This window comes from Vanellus vanellus (assembly GCF_965231255.1).
Source record: "Vanellus vanellus genome assembly, chromosome: 6".
In the NCBI taxonomy this organism is placed as follows: domain Eukaryota; kingdom Metazoa; phylum Chordata; class Aves; order Charadriiformes; family Charadriidae; genus Vanellus; species Vanellus vanellus.
The window spans coordinates 54,537,206-54,555,151 of NC_138911.1; the positions used below are offsets into that span (position 1 = coordinate 54,537,206).

At 40.0% G+C, this 17,946-nt stretch overlaps 2 protein-coding genes across 2 annotated transcripts in view; both read left to right on the forward strand.

The window, feature by feature from the left end:
- LRRC9 (leucine rich repeat containing 9) overlaps positions 1-1,943 on the forward strand; it is a gene marked incomplete at both ends in the record, with an annotated part of 68,641 nt that extends 66,698 nt beyond the window's left edge. Inside the window, 1 exon segment of the mRNA XM_082485757.1 lies at positions 1,513-1,943. Within this exon segment, the coding sequence (XP_082341883.1) occupies positions 1,513-1,943 (431 nt within the window).
- Positions 1,944-4,927: 2,984 nt separating this feature from the next.
- Positions 4,928-16,220, forward strand: PCNX4 (pecanex 4). Its single transcript, XM_082484931.1, has 11 exons — positions 4,928-4,982; positions 5,688-6,414; positions 7,747-7,926; positions 8,018-8,532; positions 9,088-9,188; positions 9,297-9,419; positions 9,668-10,031; positions 12,789-12,892; positions 13,346-14,382; positions 14,928-15,114; positions 15,481-16,220. The coding sequence occupies exons 2-11, from the start codon at positions 5,726-5,728 to the stop codon at positions 15,730-15,732; spliced, it is 3,552 nt and encodes a 1,183-aa protein (XP_082341057.1). The 5' UTR covers positions 4,928-4,982; positions 5,688-5,725; the 3' UTR covers positions 15,733-16,220.
- The last annotated feature ends 1,726 nt before the right edge of the window (positions 16,221-17,946 follow it).

The following is a 17,946-nucleotide window of genomic DNA, read 5'->3' on the forward strand; positions in this document are numbered from 1 at the left end:
CAAGGGAGAAATCATAGGAAGTAAGGACAGGCAGGAAGCCTTCTCTGAGTTCTGAAATACAAGCAGTGGAGCTTGCAAAGAAATAAATCTAATGTCTGCTTCCCCCCCTGCAGCTGCTATTTAGGATTTGCATATTCCAGAACAGAATCATCATCTTTACAAAATCGTAACTGAACTGGTGAACTGGTACAGGACGAAACTTGTGAACAAAGAGTAAATACCTGCTACAGACCTTTAGTGAATTGTACAGAGATGCTATTTACCTTGGAATACCTGTGAGACAAATACTTAATTTTAATAGGATTGCAACAGATACATTTGAAGGACAGGGTGAATAAATCCTAAGTCAAGGATCCTGAGAAAAGCAGTTTGTTTGAGATACTTGTCTTTGTCTTCCAGCAGGCTGGACTTCAGTATCATTTGTATCATTGAACCTCATTTAAAAGAAATTCAGTAAAGCTAAATGAACATTTTTCATTGCTAGCATTTCCAAGGTTTTACACTGGATAGCCCAATCTAACAGCCTTTTTATTATCTCCGCAGAATAAAGATTAACAGACCTACAAAAAGGTTCTGATGCCTCTGATAAGAATTAAATTGATTACAGTAATTCTTTTAGTCTCTCTAAAATTCTAAGCGTATGCCTGTGTGTTAAATTTTATTAGGGATTCAGATCAAAATAGGTATTACTGTAAGAATTTATATGGTGATTATTATAACATAGATGGCAGACATAAGCATGCCCTGGTGCTCTAATGAATACAGCGAGTAATACATTTTAGCATTATTAGATATAAATTATATTAAACATGCTCACTTTATTAAATATTGACAGTGCTTAATGGGTGTAATGTGAAGTGGTAAGTAGTATTGCAGTATTTGGATTTACATTTAAATTTGCCAGTAAATGCTCAAATTTATCTAACCTAAAAGAAAACTGAGAATGCATTTTCCTCTACCTGAGGCTAGAATCAGTGTTCTCACCTCCAATTAGTAAAACAGAGAAAGACCATTAACATTCAAGATTAAGGAAATGTTTAAGAGTATTTCAGTATCATGTCAGAATGCTGTGGATTGAGTATTTGTGCTACATGTTTTTATATAATACTAGAATGTTGTGTATTGAACATTAACATTAAATGTTGTCATAATTAAAGAAGCAGACCGATTCATTTGGTTTTGCAGTTTTGCTGATGAGGGAAGACTATGGAAAGGACTAAAAAAAAGCCATGAAAAAAACACCTCTGACATTTCCATGCTGGCTCTAGGAGAGGGACAGAAACAGACTTCAGGAAACCAAAGCCATTTGGGTGACAAATTCACCAGCTGAAGAGGGACCAAGCCTCCCGAAGCTGCGCTGCTAGCAGGGGCACAGGGACCCATGTGGACTGAGGGGCCGCAGGAGGCAGAGCACAGGGCCCGGCTCAGGGCCGGCCATGGCAGCCACAGGCCCCACTGCGGACTGAAGGATTTCCTTCACCCCTCTCTCTTCTTCTCCTTCACTTCGGGAAGCTGCTGCCAGACCGCAGCTAGAGAGATGCCTCACCCCTAATTTTACAACAGAAGGACGACGGTTACGTGTGGAAAGCACAGCTGTAGAAACCCGTGGGCGCCTGAGGGAAGCGCGGGCGGGGATCCGCCGAGCTCGGGGCACCTGCCTGCCGCGGAGGAGCGGGAGGGCGGTCAGCCCCTATGCCTTCGCCGCCGCTCGCAGCTTTTGTCCCGAGACCGCCAAAAAGACGCCCGGAGAAGCCACCCGCTACCGCTCCGCTAGCCGGGGCCATTTCCCGCAGGCAGCGGAGACCCCCGCGGCGCCTCGCCGCTACCACGGCCACCAGCTGCCTCGGGCGGGCAAAATGGCGGCTATGGCCGAGGGGAGGGAAGAGAGGGCGGGGAGAGGAGGGGGCCGCCGCGGCGAGGCCGGGCCTAACGGCCGCCGTTAGCCGCCGCCTACACCTTCCCCCCCTCCTCGCCGTCCTCAGCAGCAGCAGCAGCAGCGGCGGTGCCGGGGCGGAGGGGCCCCGCCGGCGGGGAGGAGCGGCCGACCGCGGCCTGCGCCGTTCACGCTCCCTCAGGGGCGGGAAGGGGGGAGCATTCCGCCATCCTCCCTCCCTCCCTCCTCCTCCTTCTCCTCCCGCAGGCTCAGCCCCGTTCCCCTTCTCCCCCCGCCCCGCAAAGCCCCTGACCTACTCCGAGCTCGGGCCAGAGGTAGGTGCCCGCCTTGCAGAGGCTTTTTACCGCGGTCGCCTCTCACCGGCCCCGGCCGTTTACCGCAGGGGTGCAGCCACCGGGGCGCCGCGGGGCCCTCCACTGGAGCAGGCAGAGGCGCCGGGGCCTCCCCAAAGCGTGGAGGCGGCGGTGCGGGGACAGGTGGGGGAGGCAGCGCGTCCCGCCTGGCTCTGCCTGACCGGCATTACCCTCCCCCGAGTCTGCCCACCGGCCGTGCCTCGGCAGGCCCGGTGGCTGCCCGGCTTCCCTTCCCCTGCGGAGTTAAAAAACAGCAGAGGCTTTATTTTGGGTCGCTTGGTTGATTGTTTACATTCCTGCAGAAGAGCCGGCGGAGAGGTGGCTGGCTAGGAAGTGTGGTGGCTCTTGGTAGGAGCTCACACCTGGTGAGGTGCAGAGGTGTCTCGGGGAGGAGGTGGTGAGCCGCCCTTCCCAAAGTGGCCCCGGGACGCTCTTCCCATAACTGGGGCTCGTCAGCCTTAAATGCTTCGTCCCTGGCTGGTCTCACTGGGGGATGGCATCGATGCTGTGGAGGAGAGGGCTCCCAGCCTGGTCCATCAGGCCTCCTGGGTTGGAAGCTGGCCTGCAGCACAGCTGAATAACCATGGAGTGGAGGTGTGGGTGTCGGGGCGCACAGGTGGGCAGGGGGTGCCTCGGGGCTTGCCTGGAGAGGGGCTGTCCGCAGCTCCCCCTGCACCTCCCATACTGGCGTTCCGCCTGCCTGCGCTTGCAGGTGGTTTGTGACTGTTACTTAGTCTCATGCGAAAAGACCTCGAAGACCACGGAGGTAAGTATTTTTAAGCCTTACGCGCTTTGGCAGCTTGGACGGCTGAGAGCTGTACACCTCTTCTCCTGTAATCTGCTTGAAATAAAACCAGAGCGCACTGAGCTGATCCACCGTCAGCGGAGGATGGACGTGAAGGCTGATGTTCGTTTAGGCAAAAGTTCATGCCCTCCTGTGAAGTTCTGCCTGATTTTGAGCAAGATTTGCTTTGTTTTTGTAATAAGGACATAGAGAGAATACTAGGGGGAAGGAGGGGACACATGTTAAATTACTTTATGGTGTTGAAGTTCTTTTACCATCCTTGTTATGATAGTATCTAAGTCGCATGGATCCCTGCTGGTGATGACAAACTGTTGTGGTGCAGATTGTTTGGGTAACTAGGCAAGTTGTCAAAGTTGGGCCAGGCCTGTATGTTAGGAATGTATATTGAAGCCAGGTCCTGTAAACACTCACTTATGTGGGGAGTCTTGTTGCTAGGGCTTTGCACAGAAATAACGAGACACGCATGAGTGCCTCTTTGAAGTCTTAATGTGCTACCTGGCTATTTGGAAGCCAGGAGAATAGTCGAGGGTATCGTTTCCATAGTTTGTGAGCTTCAGTCTTAGGATTCTCATTTATAAATAAATTCACATCTTTTTATGGCTTGTTTTGGAGTGTAGCAAAGTAGAACTATATTGTTTATGTACACAGATTTTTGTCTCACACAAAGATGTCTATTGTTTACACAGAAACTGTAAGAGGAATGTTTTGTTAACATTTTGTTAGCAATATAAACTGACAAACACAAATGAAAACAAATGAAATAAAAATAGCCCTTCTTAGAGGACAAAAACACAGCTGCCTGAAAACTATGCACCTTTGGTTCTACATTTCTTTTAAAACTCAACTTGTATCATTTAGGTGCATGTAAATATTCTACTGTGTGTAACTTTCACAGCAACTTAGTTTCATGCCTGTGTAGCCTTCTAAACAGCATTTCTTTTTCTAAACGAGATTGGCTGAATTGTGATTTATTTTTTTTAAATTACAGTTGAAATTTGGTTTTAGTTGGGTGTGTCCCCGTTGCATTTTCAAATTCCTGAGCTGACTGCAATGAATTCCCCTCTCCATTGTCAACACGTGTCTTTTCCATTAAGAGTGACTGCTGCCTTCTCCGTCCCTTAAGAAACTTTCAAGGGCTTGAAATAGTGTGACCAAAAACCTCTGTAGTTTCAATATTCCGCATTCAGTGTTCTAAGTCATTTGACAGCCTACTCAAAAAGTAGTTACAGAGCTTGTGGGGTCCTGCTTTTCATTGTGGAGTGTATTGACTTCGTGGACCCTGAATGCAAATTTCCAGTTGTGATTATGCCTATGAATAGCCTTTAATCTCTCTTATTTGCACTGTTTCTAATTTAGTCCCATGATGACCAATATCTACCTACAGTCAAGTGTTTAAACGTAAGAAGTAGATTGTTCTCAGAAGTGCATATAAGCATTTGGTATTGTATAAAGAAGGGATCACAGTAGTTTGGAAACTCCATGGCAGCCAAGGGTTTCATTTTTAATATATCAGCAATAATGGCTAATAGGTATTCATCAGATTATACAGGTCCAGTAGAAGAAAGTCAGGATTTCAGTAGCTACACAACTCCTAATGCACACCAACATCTCTTTTTTAGAATTATTAATGAAGTGCTTTAGCACTGCATTTTTGTGCTGTTTTATCACCCTGTTTCTTAGCTTGAGTATTTCTACCTGCCATTCATGGATTTTTGCTTTTATGACTAGTAGCATAAAAATATATTTTAATATCATAGTTACTTTCTTACATTCACTATTTCTACATTGCCTCATTGTCTCTAAATGAGTATTTATATTTGATTTCTATTTGATGATTCATTGTAAATGTTTACAGGTATCCTTTTTCCTTTTTTCAGCTTTCTCCATTGACAGACAGAAGAATATGTGCCGATTCTGCTACCACTCACAAGTATTGTGTTTATTTTTTTATTTTGTATGTTTTAGGAAGCAGAAAGTGAACTGTTTATTTTACGTCTTGTAGTGCTTAGGACAGTGAGATCCTGTTCTGCAGCCAGGCTGTGTAGGACAGTAAAAATGCTGACGTGCAAAACAATTTTTAATGCTTCTACTAATTTTTTTTACAGTTAGTTTATTACATAAGGCTTTGATTTTTACAGGGAGCTCAGTGTGACTGTATTGTTGCACTTATGTGACTATTCACTGAAATCACTGACTCTTCTGTTTGTATATGGAAATCTTTAATAGGATTAATTGGAATTAGAGGTCTGTGGCAAGATGTGATTGTAATCAGGCTGGATGGAAAAAAAATTCAGTTTCGGGAAGATGTTCTGGTGTGGAGATGAGTTGGTTTTATCATCTACCAAGAACTGATTATATGTTTTATTTGTTGCCTAAAGCTTCAGATTGTGAATATATTCCTTATTTTAAAGTAGATAATGTTTTTCCATTTTAGCTGTTTGCTTAGTGGTTTCTTTAGGTGTTTGCTACTTTCTGGCAGGTTCTGTCCGTGCTTTAGGATGATGTCTGCTAACACTAACATGTCAGAATTCCACTATAACTTAGTAAATGAAAACAGGACCAAAGAATTCCCTGGTTAAGTTCTCAGTTCCAGATTTGGTAATGTTTCCTTCTTTTTCTTTCTGTTCTCTTTCAGGAAAAATGATATACATCCATCATTCCTGAGTAATAAGAATGGGTCCAGATGTACCTCTGCTGAATGATTACAAACAGGAGTTCTTCTTGAAGCGTTTTCCACAGACTGTGCTGGGAGGTCCCCGGTTTAAATTAGGCTACTGTGCTCCTCCTTACATATATGTGAATCAGATTATTCTTTTCTTGATGCCATGGGTTTTGGGAGGAGTAGGAACACTTTTGTATCAGTTAGGAGTTATGAAAGACTACTATACCGCAGCACTTTCAGGAGGACTGATGTTTGTTACTGCACTTATTCTTCAGATGACAAATCTATATGCAAAACAGAAAACGGTGACAGTAGAAAGAATGCAAATTCAGAATACCCTAATGGATGAAGATGAGTTTGAATTTTCCAGCTGTGTAGGTTCAGAGACAGTAAAATTTATTATTCCTGGCAAGAAGTATATAATCAACACTGTACTTCATTCCTTTCTGGCAGGGGTATTGTGTGGGTTGGGAACTTGGTATTTGCTGCCAAACAGAATAACCTTGCTGTATAGCAACATTGGAGGAACTGTAATGATCTTTGTATTTGGATGGGTGACTATATGTATAGGAGAGTATTCGTTAATCATAAATACAGCTACCGAAACAGCTACTTTCCAAGCACTGGATACTTATGAAATCACTGCTCTGATGAGACCTTTCTACATTTTTGTCTTTATTGCAGTGGATCTTGCACACAGGTAAACATAATATAGCATTTAGCTAATTAAAGTAATGGTTATTCTATATGTTTTTAATGAGAAAGATAAAATGATTCTTCTGAGGAAGCTTTATTTTGAGATTTTAATCAAATATAGGAACTACAAAAGAAGAAGGTAGAAGAGTATATGGTAAAAACTGATGCTCTGTGCTGTGCATAAAAGGTTATTCTTGAATTTTCATAGCATTCGATCTAAATTAGGAAGAGCCATTTCTAAGTAAAGGACAGCTAAAATTTTCTTCTAGTGTCAATTTCAGTATTTTTGTACAAGAGCATTTGCATTTTAAAGACACATTCCTGACCTGGAATCGGAGATCTAAACACTGCAAGCTTCAGGAGCTTCTGGATTTATATCCAGATTTCATTCTGGAATATTTTCTAATGTAATCTCTGCTGCAAAATTCAGCAGCACTGGATTTATATCCAGATTTCATCCTGGAATATTTGCTAATTTAATCTCCGCAAAGTGATTGCAGGGGGTTATAAATTACATGCACAAAAAGGACAATTAATTTGGTTTTAATGAATAGATAAGCAAACGTGAACATTGCTATATCTTTATTATATGGATTTTGAACTTGAATTTTTAAATGCTTTTGTGATAGAACTATGTCAGTCTACGAATAGGAGACACTTCTATTTCCACTTTTCAGTAGAATGTCTTAGCTAAAGAATTTGTGGGATATCTCAAAGCAAGATGCCTTTAGATTTACTTTATGTATTCTTTCTTCCTATCAGGTGATATTCATATCACTTTGTCACATGTACATATTTTATGGTTGGGGTACTTCAAATGCATTTTTAAAAAAGCATGTTTGATTTTACTAGTTTTGCACTACGGGATGTCTTTGTTAATGCCAGTTCTTTCAGTGTTAATGTTTACATTTTGGGTCTTGGACTTGCATAAAGTTTTGCTTTTATAATTTTGAAAAAATACTCTAGCATTTTTTTGTTAAACAATTGAGGTTCTGGACCTTTCTTTTTGCACAAGTTTTTCTTGACTGTATTATCACAATGGTATCAAAACAATTAGGATACTTACATCACTTGACTCATCTGTGTACTCTGAAGGCTTCAAATCTTTTGAATGAAAAATTATCCTGTGTTCTGATGTTCTAATTACTGTACTACTGCCCCAAGCATAAATTTATGTACTTTATTTTCTTTTTAAAAGATACCCTTTTAGATTTTGTAGATAAAATATGTAATGTTTATACTTCTGGACTTGCTGTAGTAGTTAAACAAAAAGTCTTCCCACACATCAGTTATCTTTTCCATCACAGAATTCAAATACATTTCTTCTTTTATCCAGGTTTGCTGTCAACACACCCATTCTAGAACAGACAAACCAGATTTTGCACATCATATTTCTTTTTCTGCCGTTCTTATGGGCAATGGGAATTCTGCCCCCACTTGACGCACTTTTTCTATGGGGAATGGAACAACTGTTGGAGTTTGGACTAGGAGGTTCACCTATGTCAAGTAACACAAAGTAAATGTTGTTTATATAATTGTAAAATATGTCAGTATTGTTTATAACCTTTTTCTTTTCAAGCAAATCTTTTTTATTTTCTCCTTCACAGGTTATTAGTAATGTTTCTCATTTCTGCTGGAACAGCAATAGCATCGTATTTCATTCCCAGCACTCTCGGTGTGATCCTCTTCATGACTGGATTTGGGTTCATACTGAGTCTTAACCTAAGCGAGATTGGGTTTGCCTTCAAACACACCATGATCAGCCATTTAGCCTCCAGCAAATCTAAAAATATGCAGAGAGGTCTTAGAATACAATTTGGGTGGAGGGAATTTATTTTTTATTTGACTGTATTGACATTTGCTCTTATAGAAGCTAGCCTGCTGCATCAGTTTGCAGGCTTTTCATCATTTTCCCAAGCCAGTCCTCAGGCTATAGCGAGTTACATTCTGATCATATTACTTATAATTATGTGGATTCTTAGAGAGATTCAGAGAGTGTACTTGTTTGGAGTCTTCCGAAACCCCTTTTATCCAAAGGATGTCAGGACTGTGACTGTGTTCATGGAGAAGCAAAGAAGGCTAATGAAAGTTGGTGTTGTCAGGAGGATTTTACTAACACTAGGTAGGAATATGCGCTGTTTGTTGTTTGTTAGATGATGCTTGTAGGAAGACTGAAACAACGCTAAAATAACTGTATGTGCAAGATTCTATAATTGAACTAAGAAAAACCAAGTTGCTGGAAATATTTGTTGATGTTTTGTAAATTGTGCATTGAGATTAAAAATACTGGTTCAGAATATCTGAAAGTGATTAGTGATTTATTTGTTTTTTGAGGGGTAAACCTAAAAAGTTGAGCTTTTTAAAAGTCCAGCTCAGAAAGTAAGGCCTCTTAAAGGATTTTAGTTGTAACATCAGTACTTGCTTGCTTTTTAAAAAATGGCTCTTGTAGATTTTTTTAAAAGGTACTCAGAAACAAAACTGAGTTGAAAGTCTTCAAACTGACTAAATATTTGGTTCGTACAACTTGCTAGTGAAGGGAACAATCTCCTTTGTGGTAGGTTAGGGACAAATGTTCTCTTTATGCTAAGATTTCCATTCTGCAATAAGACTGCTTACCTCTGTAGATTTTAACTATGTTTCTGAACGGAAATCAATGATTCTTTTATTTCAATTGCAGTGTCGCCATTTGCTATGATAGCATTCCTGTCACTAGACCATTCGCTACAAAATCTTCATTCTGTGTCTGTTTGCATTGGATTCACAAGAATATTTAGGATGGTAATATGAATTTTAAGTATGTTAGCCTAAGAAATTCTCTTCTACATGATGAAAGCAGAGATAGATAAATAAATTTCTAAACATATACCTAACATACCTCTATTTTAGGTCTGGCAGAATACAGAAAATGCCCTACTGGACATAGTGGTTGTGTCAATTGCACAGATGTTGGTGTTTAATCCAGACCTCTGGTGGAACAAGAGCCTTGATACAGGAATCAGAATCCTGCTGGTAATTGTCATATTGTAAATTTAAGCAGATAGTTCCCACTTCAAGTCTTTGTTTCCTTGCCATATTAGAGAATTAGTTCAGGACCTCGGAGAGGCTGAAAAACTGTACTCAGATATCCACTCTGATACCAGTCAATGATAATCACACTTCATTTTCTTAAAATTACTGTAGATAAGGCAGCTTTGGCAGTGCTGAATACAATATGATACAGGATACAAATAAACGTGTTGCTTGTATGTATCTTGCAGGTTGGTATCCTACGGGATCGACTGCTTCAGTTCATCTCAAAGTTGCAGTTTGCCATAGCTATTATTTTGACATCATGGACAGAGAAGAAGCAACGTCGCAAATCTACCGCCACCTTAATCACACTCAATGTCATTTTCTTCCCGATCCTGCTGACCTTCATCACCATCTCTGCCATCCTTTCTTCTCCCTTGCTTCCACTCTTCACGCTCCCGGTATTTTTGATTGGGTTTCCTAGGCCTATCCGAAGCTGGCCAGGACCTGTAGGCGCCACAGCGTGTGTTTGCTCTGATACTGTGTACTACCAGCAGATGGTTCCAAGTCTGGCTGTTGCTCTGCAGTCTGCACTAGCAGCCGGTAGCCTAGGTAGGTACGCTGGCAACACTGTGAAGTAATGTAGGAATATTTTAGGAAACATGATTTTGCTGGAGAACAGGAGAATCGTAGCATCCGATTTAAACAGTGTTTCGTGGCGTAGGTTAAATCTGATATTCAGAGATTGCTCAATTGATGAAAAGATGTTTACTTTTATCCTTGTCATACATCTCTATTTTTTACATTCTTGTAAGAAAATAATTATGGTTTGTTATCTTTAAAATAAGGAGAAACTAAATGGTGATGAAACAGTATCAATCCTAATCTTTGTATGCTGAACAAAAGAGGATGGTATGCATTTGTCCCACCTAGTTGGAGGCAATAAATTGAGGAGTTCTCTTGACTGTAAAGAGAAGGAGGTGTGTCAAACTGCTCTTCATGGTTGTGCGTGTGTGTGTCTTTCTCTACATCAGTCCCATTACTCAGGATCCAGAAAGTGACTTTGCTAATTTATCTGTCTTAATTAGGTATGGTGAATATGGACTGGATGTTTGTAACATACACAATGTAGCCTAACTGGCAGTAAACAGTTGAGAACAGAACCAGCTGATAAGACTTAATGACATATCTTGTTAGGGTAGGATTGTAACAGGACTTCTGGTCTTAAAGCCTGTGAAAGGCATCATGATGGGTATTTCACAGAATTATATAAACAGAGGTGAAGAAATGCCAAGTCTTTTTCCCAGCTGGAGACAGAATAACTGTTAAAATTGCAAGCTCATTTTCTTGAGAAACACTCTTTGTGTAACCTAAATAATCAAAAGATCATTGCCCTTAGACAGGAGGCAAATATTTACATAAACCTCTTAGAAAATGGCTTATGACTAGAAAAAAATGGGCTAATATTTGAAGACAGTGGAAGTTAACCTTAATCACACTTCTCTGAAGACTATATGCACGCACTTCACTAGGAAACTTGCTGCAGTTTTAGTACTGGTGTAGAGAGAGGTATTAAAAAAATAAAACTAGGAAGCTTTTTTCCTCTAAAGAGGAGAGACACTTCAGTTTGTCTACTGAATCAGCCTATGTATGTTTTTTATACATAATAGATATAAATATAAATATCTATTCTATTATATAAATATCTGTTATATATATGTTATGTCTATCTATTTTCTATCTATACATATTTTTATAGATGTATATATATTTCCCCGTTGCTATCATGACTGTGGTGGCATGTATGCCTCAGATTAAATAATTTAAACACCGGTCTTGAAGGGGAGAAAAAGTCTCTTCTTTAATGTGAAAATCTGTGAATTAATGTCTTCAAGCAAGAAAAAATGTGGTGTTCTCAGATGAGTTCAAATTGAAGAGGTACCACTTTGTGTGTCTCTATTTTAATTTAAAACCATACTTTTTTCTATGTAAAGGAGTTTTAGTAGCTTTAACAGCTAGCAAGAAAAGAATTAAAATCTTTGCAAAATGTTAGCAAGAAAATGCACTTCATTAGCTCAGTGGGATAGAAAAGGTTACTTAAATTTTAACTACAGTTTAATGGTTGGTTTCACTAATTTCATCTTACAACGTTCTAAAACTAAAATTTTCTGTGCAAGTGAGTGATCACTTGGACGTGAGTGAGAGCAGAAGCAGGTCATAAGCTGGCAGCAAATGTCATCCTTAAGAACAGAGAATAGCACCGTTGTACTGGAGAAGTTGACAACAGGCTCTAACTTAAAAGAAATACAGTATAACCACCAGTTGCTAGGAAGTTTGACATTGCACTTTTTATTGAAATTGGTATAAGAAAGAAAAAGTACTTTTTTTTTTTTTGGACATAAGTGTCATCTAATTTTTACAGTGACAGCCAGATTGTGGGATTTTTGAGTACTAATTACTTTGATGGGTGATCTGAAGTTGTTCAGGACTTGATTTTCAAATTCCATTTTATTTTGTGTGGCTGTATTTTTGGTGATGTCAAACTTAAGACAGTGGGATCAGATTTATTACGCACACACAGAGGTATTTTGGAAAGACTGCAGATGATTTCTACTGTATCTGCTGTTAGTGTTCAACGTGTACGATACTGGTTCACAGATCTTTAAAGATGAGCAGGTGCTCTTGAAATGTAGACCTTTATCTCTCTGCCTCTGTGTATCTGTAAAAAGGATGTGACATTATGTCATTGGTATGCTGACACTTGAGCAGAATCATTTACACTCTGGGTTTCACATCCTAGGGGTATTTTCTAATCATTCTGGAATACAGACAAGTCAATTTAGGAACTGGTAGTGCAGGTAACAAATCCTGTTAAGTTACATTTTTATTTCTCCCATAACAAATAAACTTCATACTCCACAGCAAACAGAGCCATTAAGATACTTGTGTGCTAGATGACAATTTTTTAATGTATTTGTCAGTCATAAGAATTTTTAGATCTCCAGGTGGCATCAGTGGGAACTGTGCACTTGGAAAAGTAGCCAAAGGTGATCTTGAATCATGAAAGTCTTGTCTACAAAGGGAATTGAGGGAGGGGTTGCTTAACACTGGTCCAGTATGAACATTGTAGTCCTGCAGTTCTGTAAGGGCTTCCCAGTTTTCCACAGCTTTTTCAAAGATACCACTACAGTTTCAAGATCTAGCTTTGCAGCTAGTTCCTTTAAGATTCTAGCGTACTAGATAACCAGTTCTAACTCATTTTGATGTTGATGCAGAAATATTTTGTGTTTGCAGTTGAACTCCTTGGGTTTTTATCAATATAATACCACAGCAATACCATAGGTTTTGATTTGTCTTTTTTTTGTCTAGGTCTCTCTCTGCCTGGATCACATTACTTGTGCCGTTTTCAAGATAGACTAATGTGGATATTGGTGCTAGAAAAAGGCTTCACTTACTGTGGTGTTAACATTAAGGTAACTGCATGCTGAGGGCTGACATATTACAGTTTTGAAATCATGCAAACATTTTGCTGTATGATATTTCAACAATGTAACTAATTTACCTGATATTAGGGTCAGGTTTTTAAGATGAGCATTATTGCTATAATAACTAGTTTTGGAACTGACATGCTTAGCAGATGTGAAATTTTTTATCATCTAGCTTGTGACACCTCTTTAATAAGCTGACTAATAAAATCTGTATGAGGCAAAGATTTATGGTTTTAAGACATAGATCCATGTCTAATATTGTAGTGAGTGCTTTGCTATTACTATTATCTCTAGTTAGGTTTGTAGGTTCAGTTGTGGAAATATTGACAATGGAATGTATTTGTTCAGAAAAATTTTGTTGCAAGAAAACAGCTTGCTAGCATTTAAGGATATGTACTGGTGAAGACTAAAACCAAATTGTTTTCATTTATGCTTTAGGGGCTAGAATTGCAGGAAACATCCTGTCATGCTGCTGAAGCTCACAGAGTTGATGAAATTTTTGAAATGGCTTTTGAACATCAGGAGCAGGCAAAGATTCTCTCTCCTAATCACCATTTTGGACACATTTTGACCCCCTGTACTGTTCTACCTGTGCGGCTGTATTCCGATGCCAGAAATGTGTTATCTGGAATAATTGACTCTCATGAAAATTTAAAGCATCTGAAAGATGATTTCATTAAAGTGCTTGTATGGATGCTTGTCCAGTATTGTTATAAAAAATCAAAAACATGGGAAAGCCTGGGCAATGCCGACAAGAGCAAAAAAGGATCATTTCTGGAAAATCAGCATAGTGCTGCAGTAGAAAGATCCAGGCCTCTGAGGGAAGAGGACAGTTTTAGTGTTGATACAATCGAGGACTGGACTGACGATAGTGACATTTTTGATCTTGAACCCAGTGGCAGAATGAAAGACAGAAAAGAACCTGGGCAGTGGGGAACTACGCCAAAAGTACATCTGTCCATTCCAGGATCTGTAGACACACAGAGCCAAGACATCCCACAAGAAATGTCACCAGAAGATAAGTTATACAGGGCTGTTGTGCTTGGGCTTCCTGCTGTAGACAAAGGCAAACAGCAAGAAGTTTTACCTCGGGTTGCATTTAGTTGCTCTTATTCAGAGCTATTGAGCATTCCCGAAGAATGGAGAACAGCCCCAGTGCCTACTTCCAAAGTCAATGAAATGAGGCAGAGGTTTCCAGAAGAATGGTACCACTTCATTTTGAGTCAGCTGGACTTTTTTCATCTGAAAGAAAAGCCTTCCAATTTACTTGAAGACCTTATGAAAGATAAAGCTTTGAAAGACTTATACATCCATGGAGTATTGTCGTGTTGTTTTGGTCTGTTTGGACTGGATAACACCGTGCCTGCCCCGAGCCATGTGTTCCGAGCGTACACTGGTGGTATTCCTTGGTCTGTTGGTTTGGACTGGCTAACGGGCAAACCGGAGCTATTCCAACTTGCATTGAAAGCATTCAGGTAAAAGAAAAATATTCCCTTCTATTATAAAAATTATAGAGTCCTGTGCTTTGAAAGTAGGTATCACTTCACTAAGAGTAGTTCACGTTAAAATCATATCATGTAAATATATTTGTAGATTCTTCCTACATAAATATTGCCTGTAACTCCAGGCAGTGAAGACTGCGATATGGAGGTTCCTTCCTCCTTCCCTTCCCCACAGCAGCTGCCTCCAAAACTGCAAAAAAAACAACGCCCATTTTCATTGTCCCCATAATCTAAGAGGACTGTGATGGAGTTAGATGTGTGGCACTTTCCATTATCAGGCAGCGGTAACAGTGTTTGAGGTGAATGAAGGATGTTTAAGCTAATGTGTTTTACATCTGGGTGAGCTAAAAGCATACCCTTACTAACTTCTAGTGACTCAGCTGACAAGCAATAACTCACAAAGTTGCTAGCGCTTGATAACATTTGATGGTGCCTCTCTGCCTTTTCTAGCCTGAAGAGGCTTTCTTCCTCCTGCCTTTTGCTGCACCACTTACTGTATGGCTTTCTGTACCTTTCAGATACACTTTTAAACTTATGGTTGACAAATCAAGCCTGGGTCCAATTGAGAACTTCAAAGAGCTGGTTAATTATCTGGAAGAATACGAAAACGATTGGTACATTGGGCTGGTATCAGACCTTGAGTGGCAGCAAGCAGTTCTGCAGGAAAAGCCATACCTTTTTTCATTGGGGCATGACCCAAACATGGTAAGAAGAAAAATTACTAGTAAGCAGGGTAAAAGTTTGTTTTTCTTTTCCACTGCCTTTTTTTTTTTTTTTCTCCTTTTTAATTGTGTTGCACAACATGGAGTCTGTGCAACCAAAGTCTGCTTATACTAGACAGGAGCCGATATCACTGTTGTTGAAAATCACACCGCATTGTTCTTCGGATGCAACAATATTTCCTGACTATCTTCCAAGATGGAAGAATTGAACGGAGGAGACTAGTTTATACACTTTGCTGTTTTTAAAGGGATGATATTCATAGTATGTAGCCCCAAAGCTTGATTTAGTGCTTTGTAACCAAAATTCTTGCAGAATGTACTGAACACTTTGATCTGTTTGTTCTTAAAGGGAATTTACACTGGGCGAGTCCTCACTCTTCAGGAATTGTTAGTACAAGTGGGAAAACTTAATGATGAAGCTGTCCGAGGTCAGTGGGCAAATCTGTCCTGGGAGCTGCTGTATGCTACAAATGATGATGAAGAACGTTACAGCATCCAGGCACACCCCGTTCTCCTGCGCAACCTTACTGTGCAAGCTGCGGACCCACCTCTTGGCTACCCCATTTATTCATCTGAACTTCTGCATCTGCCTTTGTTCTAGAATGTCTGTAGCACTTTTTTTTTTGTATTATTATTATTTTGTATTTTCCGTCTGCATGTTAGGAATCAAATGTTCATGCTACATTTATACACTACAAATAAGATTTTACTCTCAAAACGGCGTTGGATGGCAGTGCCAAGCCAGCATAGGTAACTTGCATGGAAATGGTGCTAGCCAGAACCTTCAGCAGTCAGGAAGTTTTGAGCTGTTTTCTTGCTGCTGGAACATGTGAGAGACACCATTGCCCGTGTGGCCAACGAGCCAGGAGATGCTGAAATTCTCTTCTCTAGTTTAGAGAAGAGCAGCGTAATTCTGATCATTAACTACTTGTGGTGCATTCTGATTTTTTTTAATTATTATTTTTTATTTTTAATAGTTGGACAGGTGACTTGCACTGACAGGTTACACCTCACTGTAGTACCGTCAACTGTAGAGTTGGTAGCCAAAGTGTACATACGACTATTTATATGATTTTTTTTTTTTTTTTATTCTTACCATTTTATATTGGACTGAGTTCAATTTTAGCATTTGGTCTAATATATGACTTTAGCTGATCTTCCTTAGTTGTAGTAAGTTATCAGCTGTGTTTTAATGAAGTAAGTTGTAAGGGATGATTTTTACCAAAGTACTTGTTTGGGGGCAAAGAGAATTTATATAAAGCAGTGTGCATTCTGACACGTTAATAACCTGTGACCTACTGATGAAAGTAAACCTGTAATTAGGGGAGAGAAGGAATTTAAGTCCAAATGGATTAATTTTATTTCCTTCTTCCAATATCCACGTATTTTATATATGTAAATATATATTGTGCTCTAGGCAATCCTGCTTTAGCAGGGGAGTTGGACTAGATAATCTCTAGAGGTCCCTTCCAACTCTGAAACTCCGCGATTCCATGATTCTGTGAAATATATGTTTTTTGCAACCTATGTCCACATCACTAACCAGTCTTCCACGAATACAGCGAGAGTTTGATGATGGAGGGGTGGAATCCAGCTGTCTGTGCCAGAATTAATTTTTTTTTTTTTTTTTTTTTTTGCCATACCAGAGGTTAGAACAGAATTTGGCAATTGGTTTGTAGGTCTCCCTGAAGACAAGCCTGGGTCATCTCTCCAGTGGCTTGTTTATCCTGTTCATTACCACCAGTTATTAGCACATAAATGTGTTTTCTCTGTAGATCAGTAGTTACAGGGTGGTCACTGCTGGGATATACCAAGCAAGGTAGTTGTCAGGGTAATTGTCTTTCTTTTAACCTGTAGAATCAATTTAAATCAGATCTGCTCTGTAACTGAATTAGTACTGGTTTAGAACACCCAGTGTTGTATAATTTGGAACATGCTTATTATTTGGCTGTTAGTGACTTCTTTTGATCAGTGACCATAAATGATTTAAAGAAAAATAAGCAAACTGTGTAGTGGAATTCAGAAGTGGTAAGGAAACACCTGTCAAACTCCATGGTATAACACTTAAACATACCGGATGAAATTCACACAGAACATTAATGGAAGCAACTTTTAGAAGGTGATTGTTTGGTGTGCGGGAGTGTCAATAACAAAGTGCCAATAACCTCAAATCACCTTGTTTGGCCATAAGCTGTGTCTGGAAATACAGTCAGGGAAACTGATCCAGAAGGGGCTTTTAGAGACCACTTACTTCAGCTCCCTCTCCAAAGGAAATACTCCTGGCAAATGTTTAATCTGATTTAAAACTTTCAATACCAGGAGTATCATGAACTTGTCAAATAGTTGGCTCCAGTTCTTTGCTGCTCTTGCAGCAGGTAGAAAATTTGGGGGTTTTTCCTGAATCTAGTTAAACCTCCCTGCATCGTTGTAAGCCTCTTACTACTTGTCTTCTGCATGGTTGCAGAAAATTTAATTACATTTTTTTGCAGCAGCAGTCTTTTATTTGAAAATTATAATTTCTGCCCTCATTCTTTGCCTTCTGTAAACCGAATAAACCAGTTGAGGAAAAACTGGAGAAAGCTGTTGTAATTTTCTCTTCCTTTCTTCTGGTTCTGTCCATCTGCCACTAAGCCTTCTTGGAAAGTGGTGCTGGTTACCGGCCCTGGTGTTCCAGCAGAGATCCCGATTGGTACCAGTTGGAGGACCAGAGTTAGTGATGTGCAGAATTCCTGTTTGTGCACAGGAATGTGGAGTTGGGCTCTACAGGGCTGTGACATCCTGTCCCCGCTGTTGCAGGCAGCACGTCCTACAGCCC